The sequence below is a fragment of the Camarhynchus parvulus genome, chromosome 6 (assembly GCF_901933205.1).
Source record: "Camarhynchus parvulus chromosome 6, STF_HiC, whole genome shotgun sequence".
NCBI lineage: Eukaryota > Metazoa > Chordata > Aves > Passeriformes > Thraupidae > Camarhynchus > Camarhynchus parvulus.
The window spans coordinates 20,910,652-20,923,639 of NC_044576.1; the positions used below are offsets into that span (position 1 = coordinate 20,910,652).

Consider the following 12,988-nt stretch of genomic DNA (forward strand, 5'->3'; position numbering starts at 1 on the left):
AAAAGAAAAAATTCTTAAAAGAAATGCTGAACAAGTGACAGTTCTGTTGAAGCATTAAATTTTTCCATTCCAAGCTCCTTTCAGCCCAGCTGACAGTGTCATTTTTACACAAGCATTAAAGAAAGTGCTGTATGTTGACATGTACTATAAAAATGTGAAATGCCACTATGGTATAGTCGACTTAAATGAAAGAGAGATGAAAGCTTTATAGGGAATTTTCCTATGATAACAACTAAGATTAATTACAGCAAACCCTAATATGCATTGTTATTGGACAATATTAACATAGGTTTGTTAAAAAGATTACATAATTTTACCTAGAAATCACCAGTATAAATTTAACCTTAGTGTTTTAATGTTCATATTACCATAATAAATAAACAATATATCTTCAGAGATACCCAATGGATTGCATGTTTGTTTTAACATTGCTTTGTTCATACACAACTGGCTTTTGAATTGGTCAAGGGCAGGAGTTTCAAGATTAAAATGCCTCATTTCACTGCCATTCTCACTCCACCTTGGTTAAATTTTCCTTCAGTAATTTTGCATTGTCAAAGACAATGTAGAAAATAAGACACAAGTGTACATTAAAAACCTCTAACGCAGTATATAAGAGTAAGCTATGGAAAAAAAACCCAAACAAGTGGGTACCTTTCCTATATCTAAATCAGTAAGATTTCAGGGACAAAAATTTCTGTTGATCTGAATTTTCATGTGTGAGCAAGAAAATATGTTGTAGTAAAATTTCATCCTCAAATGAATGTTTTAATATTATTGCTATTTCACATTTATAAGATTTAACAGTTGCTAATTTTATGCCACCAATCTTGCAGCAGTGTTCTACACTGCCACTAAAGAAATTAGATAATCATGTTTAAGATTAAATTTAGGGCAACATAGTCCTTTTCCCCCCATTTTGAGACTGATCATATTAGATGAGAAATCTAGAATTTGGAGACAAAAGGTTAAAACATTGTTCGTCTCATACTACCAAATGATAGTATGGAAACCAACTTTGATATACAAATGGCCATTCAGCTCTGACATAAAATGAACTTACCCCATGTATCTTTGAAAGACCAAAATATACAGTTATATTATCTGATTTATATACATTCTGTTATTATGAGTATTTTCTTATTAAAGAAAATTTTGAATTGCTAACATCGTAAAACGTAAGTAACTGAAAGAGGATTTAAATACTGCTAATTGTATCACTATCCATATCTTGCAAAACCTAATCCTGTGAAAGGTTATTAGTGTGAATATTCCTATTTAAACATAATTAAACCTACTCATATGATTAGGCACTCCCTGCAGAATTAGAGCTGAAGTCTCGATCCTGCATATTCTGGAAGACAATGATGCTCTGCATGAATGCAGCAAGCTACCTGTGGACTGCCAAGAAACTGCAGGACTGAAATCTAAATCTGGATAATTAATCCATCATTCTTCCCGTTTGAGGTTTTGAGTTTAGTCAGTTAGTACATCCTGAAACCCCCCCCACCACAGTTCAATATTTACACTGTGTTAATGCAGTAAGAATGACTTGGAAATGACAAATTAATAAAGAAATGATTGAAACAATAATCTCAAACCAGTCCCTAAGTTTAAGTAACAAACATTACCAAAGATAAGTTTTGTGTATGCTGAAAAAAATAAAGGAAGAAAAAATACTCCTTAGTAATTTTAAGATAGTGTTTTTTCTTGCAATATATTTTACACAGAAAAGGAAACTTTTAACAATAATCTATGAGCAGATACAGATATTTATAATTTTAAGACTTGAATGGGAATGTAGATATTTAATTTTTGGTGCCACATGAAAAAAGGAATTTCAAATCTCACTTCTTTACCATATCCCTAACACAAGATAGTTGACAGCATTCTTAAAACCTGACACAGATCAAGGCTGATTGTATTCCATTGACTTCAGCTTAAATTTAAATGTTGAAAAAGTTCTTTCAAAGACAAAATTCCCCAGTACATAGTTCTTTTCCCTCTTCAGCATTTTAAAAGTACGTATTTCTTTCAAAGTTCTTACTATTGGACAGTGAATACTAACTTACTCTGCTAGGAATGATGGGGAAACAATGTGCAGTTACATCAGGTAAAATTATAAAGACATTTCAACAAATACAGCATCTAAAACAACACTATTCCACCATTGCTGAGAAAGCATTTAAAGCCACACTCTTTTAAGAATCTATGTCAAGGAAAAAGAAAGCTACTTCAAAAAAATAAAAGTACTTTATAGAGGAAGTGTAGAAAAGAAAATGTTCTATTTTTTCCCAATGGTATTACTATAATTTATTTTAAATGTCTTGAATGTTTCAATTTTTTTTTGTGTTTTAGGTAAGATTGAAAAAAAAAACTTATAAAAATAGACTAGGGAGTGGCATGTAGTCTGAGAGAAAAATACCCTAATGTTCTCCTGATATTTAAGCATGAGAAATGCAGATTAGATAATGTGACAGTAGATAGCTAATGAAGAAAGTAGTTCCTTTGTAAGAAATTTAATCTTAAAATGGACAAGAAATCTCTAACAATACAAGTAGAATGAATGCATAAAGCATACAATAGTGTTATTTTCTTTTTTTGCTTTGCACCAAGTTTTAATGTGAACAGGTATGAAGCATCAGAGCAAAAAGCACCTACATTTTAGCCTGACTCTGCTCCTTTGGGGGAACAGATACTCTGATTCTCAGTGAAGTGAAGCAAACTACAAAAGACAAGGTGCTGGTTAAGTACAAACAATTCCCTAACAACTTTATCTCCTCCCTTCCAATAAATTATTCACATTTTCTATGAAATATTTAAAGAATTTTATTGCAGAATACAGAAGTCAGAAAAGGATTTACTTCTTTGACTTTTATTCCTCCCTTTGAAGTGTCCATCCTAAGTAGGGAGTCTATCATTCCTCAAACTCCACATTTCAATGATATTTTATGAGTCAGAACTTGCTAATTTAATCCATGAGTTAACAGTTTAAACTAAGGTAGTTTACAGAATTCAGAGACCGAGTAATAATTCAAACACTGTTGGACACTCACAAGTCACAACTATTATCTTCTTTTCACATCTCTATTTTCAATAGGATGGATTTTTATTCGACTGCAGTGTTAACACTTTTCTCAGCAGACAGCCCCCTAAGGCATGGCAGCAGCCTCACCATACAGATCCTACACAGACAAAACTCCAGCTCTATTTTGAGTGCTCACTCCTTGCCCTCCCCGGCGAAAGTCCAAATTGACTACGAAAGCTTTTAGTAAATTAACAACCAACCCAAAGAATTTCTCACTTTAAGTTTGATGTAAATACTTAGAGTTTTATGGATCACAGCCAACAGGTATACCACCCATGGACAGAACACACATTCTGGCATAATACATTCTTTCAAAATAATTTACTGGAATAATCCCTCTGTGAAACACCCTACAGTTGATTTTCACGAATGTGAAGCACACAGAGCAACAATTCAAATCAAGCCTCTGGGTACTGAAGCTCTGGGTACTCCACCTCTGAAAAACAGGCTCCTGTGACTCAGGAAGCATTTATGGTAGATGACATGGTACCTAAAACCAGATGCTATCTCACCTATGTCAATACAAGAAAGGAAAATTACTCAGCTGAGGTATTTGACTTCTAATTTGCTGTTACTCTGTGCTTTTCAAGTTCTATTTCTACCATATTTTCCCCTGAGACTGTGTCCTCAATGAATGTATCTAACATTTGTGGTTTTGAGTGTTTCCTTTACCTTTGAAGTTTCTTTGCTGAGGATGGTGTAAGGAGAAAATATATTAATACTAGCTTTGTTAATTGTCTCCATTTTCTAGTTGTAACTATTGCAACACCATGAGTTTTTCAGAAATGTGCAGACTATAGGTGAATAAATAACCCTGTATCATAGAACTTCTTGTAAATCTTGTCCTACAGTCCTGTGTTGAATCAGCTCAACAAGGAAAGAGATTTTCTCCCACTCAATTCAACACAGATAATAAGGAAGTGGGAAACAGAAAGACTCACTGCAGAAGCATAATAAAGAGAGAAGCAATTGATTTGCCTCTTCCAAGGGAAAGAGCTGTGCATAGCTTTACATCAACACAGAGAAAAAGGGCAAACATGGTTTTTGGGGATAACCTTTAGCCAGCATCTCATATGGGGTCAGATGCAAAGAGCCAGAGCAAGCTCTGCTAACGTGGCCAGAGAGCCACCCAGGACTGTTTAAGATTGATTTATGGAGCAAGATTGCCTTATGGGGCAAGATTGCTTTATGGGGCTTTCTGGCAGACTGCCCCACAGCACAGCTTGGAAAGGTAAGGACAGCTACAGGAAAGGTAAGGACAGCTACAGGGAAAGGGGTCACGCAGCAGAATGAGCTTGCCTGAAAGTGCTGTGATGCAATGATGTGAATGTATGCACAGCAAACCATCTGGCTGAATAAAGCAAAATCACTTGAAAACAGTGTAGACTCTTCTGTGCATTTAGATTTCCTGAGAATCAAGATACTACCTCTAGTTCTTTGAACCTGTCTGCTTTATAGGTCCATGCAACTATATCATGACCAAGATTAGAACAGCAGACCACAGAAACCAGAAAAGCTACTGACACCAAAAAAGAACAAAACTTTTTTACTAACTGCATGAAAAAATCCATAATGATAAAGAATGAAAATGCAATTTATTATGTATTAATGCAATAAACTCTAAGCAAAAAACCAGATTTCTCAATATCCTTTTATATTTTCTTTTCAAGCAGTTTCTTTTTTAATTAACAGAAGGTAATAATATGTTCTCAGTTACTTATTTATAAACATCAGTAGAGCATATATATATTCAAAACCCAAGATTTTAATTTGTAGGAGATCTGTATGAGAAACAGCACTCTGTCCCAGGAGAATTAGATAATTTTCTTTGCGGTATAAATAAATAAACAAATAAATAAATGTCTTAAGGCACCATAAAATTATTTCTGTCCTTTGACCTTTGCAATATTTTTTGGTAACATTTAGTAAACATTTTCAGCATTTTAATCAAAACATTTATTTAAATATTATTGATATTATATCAACTACTTTCTAAATTTTAAATAAAGTCTAATTGGAGGAAAAAAGAAAGTCAGCACTTTTGCAAACATTGTTTTGATGAGTCAACGCTTTTTAACAGAAAAGTACTCCATCACAGTTATATGTCAATTGTAATTTGCAGAACAACTGAATTTTTACCTATTCATGCTGTTCAGTAACATCAATACAGTTTTGAGACTGAGAAACTAAATTCTCATATCTCATTCACCAGTATAAATAATCAAAACTCAGCTTTAAGAGCAACCTTTCATAATCCCCTTAAGACAAAAAGACATACGGGTCTTTCCTGAGTGAAGAATTTGGCCTAGAGAATCCGTCTCTGCTGGTGGTGTGAGCCAGAGAAAATCTCAGACTCCTATCAGACCTCAGCACTTGTATTTAGGAAAATTAGATATTTATAGCACTTGCATTCAGGAAAAAATAATTTTCCTCCTGGAAATTGAGTAACTTGTATTTAGAGTCATGGAGAAAGAGTAACAAGGCACTGCATGAAGCCAATTTCACAACCATTTTTCAGAAAGATTCTCTGTCCATGCCATTATGAATTCACCACAGTCCCTCATCATTAACGCAGAGACAAGGGCAAAACCATACTTTGTCATCCAACCAGCTTTTCAACCTTATTTCCAACATTGTGAAGAATTGTTTTATAACCAAACATTTCTGACAGTTGGAGAATTTTGTTAAAGAAGATTTAAGTAGCTCTTAAAAGCTGTTAATGAAATATGCAAGCAGACCCCTGGGAATTCTAAAACTGTGCAGTTACATAGCTCCTAAAACCCCCAAAGCAGGTTTTTAACTGTTTCCAACTGGCAACTTACTACTTTGGCTATCATGAGTAAACAGATGTGTGAGAAAGATTTGCCAGGAAGAAATTCAAAAGATTATTTTTTCTCACCCCAACATATAAAATAATCTAAAAAGCTGATGGCAAACTTCTCCCTATAGCTATTCAGAGACCACATACTTTGACTTCTTGGTTCATTCCCTGCTAAACTCTTTGTCCATTTCTCTCCTATTTTAATTTTTTCCCTTTCATTCTTCTTTTTTTGCTCATCTTGTCACTGTGATAGCTCATGACATCTTGTAGCATGTAGAAGGAAGATCAGTGTCTATAAACGTCTGACAGTATGGATGATGTTCACAGGAAGGAGTTTTTAATTTTTAAGTCACTCAATATTTTCTTTGAGATATGTTTAATTTGATCAGCTCTGTGCATATTTCAACACGCCTTATTTATACATCATTCTCAATTGCTATTATTATTTTGGTGCCAGACTGCCTTCTGTTATGCCTAAGCTCAAATTAACTTACTGAAAATGAAATTGCTAAATGTTCTGGGCACTGTGAGCTACCCAGCAGATACTCTGAGCACCATGAAATACCTGGCAGATATTACAGAGCTGGTGGAAGGCTCAGCAATTACAACCACTGTAAAACTCCCTGCAGATATTGGAAGCAAAGTCAAGCTATTGGCAGTCATTACAGCCCTTGATTGTAAATAGGAGTGAGAACTAGATGGGCATTATAAATTCTGTATCAAAGGTCTGATAGGGAGTCCTATTAGGAATTAAATTAAGAAATTCTGAGAAATTGCTTTCATTTCCTCTGTAGAATTCAGAGGTTTATATTCACTTGTTACCTGGAAATACCAATTAACAATCTTTCACTCTTCTGATCATTCCAGTACTTTTAGAAGTACTTTTCCTGCTGGGAAATGGATCTCTATGAAGATGCCCATGCTGGTTCTCTATAAAATGGGAGCTTAATATTTGAAGAACATTGCAGAATTTCAAATGTTTGGTAACACAGGCTACTGGAAATGTCTTGCACTCACAAGAGCTCATTCCATATTTGCCTCCAGACACGTGTCTGTGTTTCCTTAACAATTCACCTGGTGGACCATCTGTAGGTAGTATTCACATCCTTTCAGATTTCTTCCAACCTATAAACATCCATATTTGTCATTAAAACCAATTCTCTATATCATTCCAGGCAACTTCTGATCTCCCTCCTTCTATTAATATGTTTGTTACAACACACATCACTCTTCTTGTGGTTATTAGGAGAAACGTCTGACTCTCCTTTTGTTTGCAAAAGACATTAGCAAAGTCACAATCTCAGCAATTTTCTGTCATTCAAGCATGTCAAAGATTCTGAAATTCATCAACCATGTGTGAAATTAGACTTTTGATTCTGGAACCCACTGGCACCATCTCAGGCAGCGATCTTTTCTCTGCAGCGTGATACTTTTAAAAATCTCTGGTTTAATCTGCTCATTGATAGACAAAGCCCAATGTGAAATGAGTTCTTTACCTTTTTTTCTCCCTCACACCACATCTATCATGTTTGCTATGATGGAAAATATCCAAAAACATTTCACTTCTACATCTTCATACAGAATTCACCTAACTGGATGAATTCTGGGGTTTTAAAAAATATTTTCTCCGGAATCCACTTCAATTTGTAATGCTAAATGAGAGTACAACTCACCACAGATCAGCTGGTTTTCCTTCAGGTTATAAAGTGACAATCCACGTAAAGCACTGGGGTAAGCACAAACTGTTTCCTCTGCTATTCGGACTGAAGCATTTCTGGCCCATTGCAAGACCCATTTCAGGTTACAGTCACAAATCAGTGAATCAGTGTTGAAATGTCTACAAAGGCAAAGAATGACCACAATTGGTAAACATGTAGTTTCCATGAACATATTTTCTTCTGCTAGATTCAGATTACTTAATTTGAAAGAGAATTCTAGATAAATGCATAACTATGGATGCAGGAATTCAAAGACAGTCTGAGACAACCAATTCACGTTGTCCCACTGTTTATTACTTTCATAATATTATGCAAAAATTCTGGGTTTGGTTCCAGGACAACATCATTGACTACTGAAATAATTTTGAGTCTGTGTTACTGCAGAAATCATACTATAACATACCTAAATTGACTAAAAACCCTTCTAAGTAGAAACATTCAGTATACACTTTGAAACCTTAAGCGAGTACAATTAATATCAATAACTGGGAAATGTTAGCTTAATTCCAGGAAAAATATTTAACATTACTGGTTTTGTGCAATTAGACGCCTAATAAAATTTAATGCATGAAACCATGGAAAAGTATAAGATTATAAAGGAAAAAAAAAAAAAAAAAAGGGATTCTAGTCAGGAGGACCAGACTGGGCAAGTCAGGAATGGGGTTGAATTATCAGCGCTATCCATTTTCCTATAACAGGTAAAGATGGCAGCTCATCAACAGTGAGCCAGACATGGATAACAAAATACTGCAGATTTTATTTTTAGAATGCATCTCTAGAAACAATCCTGCTTGAATTCATATTCAACTCTGCTATGTTTATTCTAATGTGTTTCTGAAGTACTTCAGATTACAAACAAAAGGAATGATACTCACAGGGCTTTCAGAGCTAGCAGCTCAGAAAAAAGTCCATTCATGAGACTTGAAAAAATATTCCCTGACAAATTCCTAGGGAAAAAAGAAAGCAATTTACTGTTGGTTATAACAAATGCAAGAAGAAAAGAAAATTGTTATAGAATATAATTTTCCCAGTGCTAATTAAAAAGTTGCTTTCTTAACAATAGTAAAAACATATTTAAATTTGGTGCATTGCTTTTTGGTTTTGGTAGGTGACAGTAATATTTAAACCAATTCACACACTTGTTTTATTTTCATAGCAGAAATACATACAATTCACTTGGTCTCGTAAAGAGGAACACTTCTGCATATTTAAAAGAACAGAATTTGAGAAGAGAATATTCCAGAGTTTGAGTGAAAATATTAATAAAATAATTAGTCAGTGAGACCTATATTGTATTTTTATTATATAGACAGAATGTCACTTCAAGTTAAAGAAACAAAAACAGTGTCTTAATTTAGTAATGTTCTAAAGAATTCAAGCAATTCCTTAAAACAGAAATGAGTTTTCAAAGTGACTACACGAATAGTTTTATTACAAAGGACTTTAAACACACCAATTTTTCCCATCCTTAAATTAGGTCATTTCTATTTTAATTACTGCTCTACTCTTTCTTGTCTTGATGGCTGAATGGCTCAGGCTGAATACTTGCAAACAGAGGCAATTCACTTTTACATAGTTAAACAGTATTGCTCTGCCACTGCCTTAGTAATACAAAAATTAGATGCTTAATTATCAAGTAATAATGTCTTTTTCTCTACCCATAAACTTAAAAGTTAGTGCATATCAATATTAATGTTTCAGAGCATATGAATTCCCTACTTAAGAAATACTGAGATACGTTCCTTTCTCTCCAGCGCCTGAACAGTATCTGTTTGAATTCAAAGTTGGTTACAAAAACTCAATTATCAGGAAAATTTCAGAGCTCTTCAGTGGAGATATGTTGCAGATATATGAAAAAAATAGTAGACTGGCAAAGAAAATGTTTTTATTACTTTCTTTAATAATATAATATTAATAATATAAAAATTATTATTGAATAAAAATAACAATAATAATAACAAACAACAATAATAATGTGTAGTTATAATTATTAATTTTACTTCTCTTTTGTCTACAAAGTAAAGAATATAAGCTTAACTGAAGAGTGACATTCAGATCAGGAGCAATGTGCTCACAGTGAGGGATCTATCAAGCTGCAAGAGATCTGAACCAGGTAAGGAACCAAAGTAAGAAAGATGAAACTTGAGAACCCTGCTGTCTGCTGAAACCTGTCCAGAAATCTGTGGATCAATGGATACAAGTAAGAGAAAATGGTGCTAATTTATAAATTAGTTTAAGACACTCTTGAAGAAATAACTAATTTCATTTTTGTACACAACTGAACACTTTAAAATTTCTTAGTAGTTTAAAACAACATTCTGGTAATAGAGTATAAAAATAAACTGGCTCAGCAACATAAAATGAGATTATTGAGTGATGATGAGATGTGTTGATATAATGGAACTAGTTTTTAAGATTTTATTTAACAGTGCACCTTTATACACTTGTGGTACAAAGCTCTTGGAAGAACTTTCAAGTACCTCTTCAAGTGTGGATATGTCTTTAGATGGAAATGAATGTTTGCTTGTAGATACATATTTCTCTACCTTTAATTTTTTTTAATTTGTTAACAGGAAACTAAAAATATTGAGCATTTCACAGACACATTTAACCTCTTTACTTAAAATTAGATGGATCTACATATGTGTTTTTTGGATGTAAGGCCTGACAAGGCACATGCTGCAGCAGCTCAGTGAGCTGAGGCATTCAAAAGACTAGATCAGAAACTGATAACCCTGACACTTACACTGAAGTAAATCAGAAGTGGTTCCAGCAATATGAAAGCAGTTACATGAGTATAAACTCACTGACAGAGGACAGTCAGTAAGTTCTGAACTGATGGATGGGGAAAGCCCAGTCCTGTCCTTTGCATTGCCCCCTGCAGTACAGGAAATTTTCCAATCTGATGCAAATCCCACGCTCTCCCTTGAACAGCTTGCCAGGCTTCATATGGCAAAACAACCATAGCACCAAGACTGAAGTTTGGTAATTCCATTTGGACTGAAGGGAAGTTTCATGTCTGGTCAATATTTTAGGAACTGGGGACAAACTGCAAGTCACTTGCACAGTGTACATGGCAGGGTTCAGCAGATGTACCTGAGCACCTGCCAGAGGGGCTCATTTGGTGTGGACTGAATCCACGAGCTTTTAGGTCCTGCCAAATTCACCAAGACATTGAGCCAGACCTGACCTACACTGCACTAACCTAAAAATTCTTGACTTGTGTTACATATACAGAAGATTGTAGAATTCCTATAGAATTCCTTTTTACCAAGTGCTGGAATAAAATTGAGTTGCTGACAGTGACATCAGCAGAAAGCCAGCTATTCAACTTTTCATATTCTTCTGGCAATGACCTGGTTTGAAGTTTCCATATTACTACTAATAATTAGCAGACTAGGATCATGTTCACAGGGCCGTGTAAATCAAAATGTAACACACTTCTATGTCCAAGAAACATAACTACAATATTTGGATATCCACCAATGGAAATATATTGTTCTTTAACAAAAATTTCAGAAATCTTCTCAAATCACCCAAATAACTCATGCATTTCTGAGCTGATGCAGCCTCAGTAAATACCTATTTTTAAATGCACATAATTTACATTAAATATTAAAATATTGTCAAATATATACTGTTGTAAAATTTCTCCATTTCAGATATCCTAAAACCCTACTTTAGCTTGATTTAAAAGGGTATTTATTCTAAAAACGTCTGTAACACCTCATTTGCAAATATTTCAAATATAACAAGTTAATGTACTCCAAAGCTTACAGCACTTCCTATGCCACTAACTCACTCCATTAATAGAAAGATGTGCTTTCAGTTTTATCAGAGATAAAACATTTCAGTCTTAGAAAGTCCTAAACTTGTTTTTTCGTATACCAAAACTTGTGCTTTTGCAGAAATTAATAAAGCACTTCTGCCAAAAGTTTCAATATAAATGACATATGCCACAAAACAGTCAAAAAGAGTTACATGTGTCAAAGTACCATTTGAGGCAGAAAATAGATAGAAGCAGAAATATATTAATATGAAGAATGCTTCCCTTTTAAGAGCAGCATTAAAAAGCAAAAGTCAAATGCAAAGGTAACAGATTGATCTGTGCAAAAAAAAAAGGCAAAGTGGGATAGGAGGTGTAAAAAATGACAAGAGAAATACAAAGAGGGCAGGTTACATTCTGTATTTCCTTATTTGCTGAAATGGGGTCTGTTTGATTAACTGTGTTAGTGTTTTTTATTTGATTTCTGGCACCATACAAAGTGATTAGTTGGTGCAATGACATCAAGTCACACAAGATTTTGCAGTATAATATTACCACAAAGCTAGCTGCTGCTGATGATTCAGAGACAGGATGAAGAGTAAATCAGATATAGTTTAATGAAACAATTGGAAGCAATGATAAAGTTTGGGTTTGAACCTCCAAAGGGAAGAACCAGCAGTAGCTACTTGTTGAAATAGATTTCAGGCTGCAACATTTTGAAACCTGAGAAGATAATTTATGAGGGACTAAATAAATGAAGTCTGGTATATCAGCACAGTGGCATCATCTCAGTATTCCACAGCTCTTAATACTTAGATTAAATATAAACAGAATTAATGTAGATAGCAGCTCCATTACCTAGCCAAAATATATTTGCATACTTAATTCTGGAACAAAGCACTGAAACATTGGGTCCAAAGGAGATTTAGAAGATTTGTTGCATTCAATTATGCCACTCCTAGTTAGAATACATGCACCTCATTACAGCATAAACACAGCCAAAGGGTAATATATTAGCCAAAAGAGGTAAACTAGTATCTTAGAAGATGTAATAAATCTACTCTCATACTGAGGCACTGCCAGCTGCATTTGTCCTATGACGTCAAAGCATTTTGAAATCATTTTACAGAGTAAAAAAATCACCAAATCCAAGAGGGTGTAAAAATTAGATCAATCTCAAGAAACATAATCAGAAGTCACTGGCTGCAGTAATTTCGGGGCCTATATGAAATTTAAGGTTTCATTAGTAACTTTGAATTCAATTTCTGTTCCCTGACAATTCCCAGGTCAATTTCTGACCTCCTGACTGCAATGGAGTAAAAGTCTTCTCTACATCATCAAGAGGCAGACCATTTCTTGTGATTTCTGTGTGTCTGCCTGTTAAAAACAATACCAGATGAAACTACTAATTCATTTTTTTCTTTAATCAAGAATTCCGTAGGTTGTCCTGTTCTAAACTAGACTGCACAAAACCACCAAGCCCACTGAAAGGTGTCTGCATTATCCCTGAAGGCCCAGGCAATCCTCATCCTTTTAGTGAAGTATTTGAACATGCCTTTACTGTACTCAGTTTAGATTTATGCATCACATCATTG

The 12,988-nt window shown here is 34.4% G+C and overlaps 1 protein-coding gene across 4 annotated transcripts in view; it reads right to left on the bottom strand.

Annotated features, from left to right (window-relative positions):
* Positions 1-12,988, bottom strand: part of LOC115905082 (adhesion G protein-coupled receptor A1-like) — a 253,460-nt gene that overhangs the window by 139,914 nt on the left and 100,558 nt on the right. For 3 of the 4 annotated variants that reach the window (XM_030951166.1, XM_030951164.1, XM_030951167.1), the window contains 2 exons: positions 8,503-8,574; positions 7,583-7,746 (listed from right to left, as the gene is read on the bottom strand). In XM_030951166.1, coding sequence (XP_030807026.1) covers positions 7,583-7,746; positions 8,503-8,574 — 236 coding nt within the window. Of the gene's footprint in view, positions 1-6,926; positions 7,225-7,582; positions 7,747-8,502; positions 8,575-12,988 lie in introns of those variants that run through there. The other variant, XM_030951168.1, reaches the window with a different exon arrangement.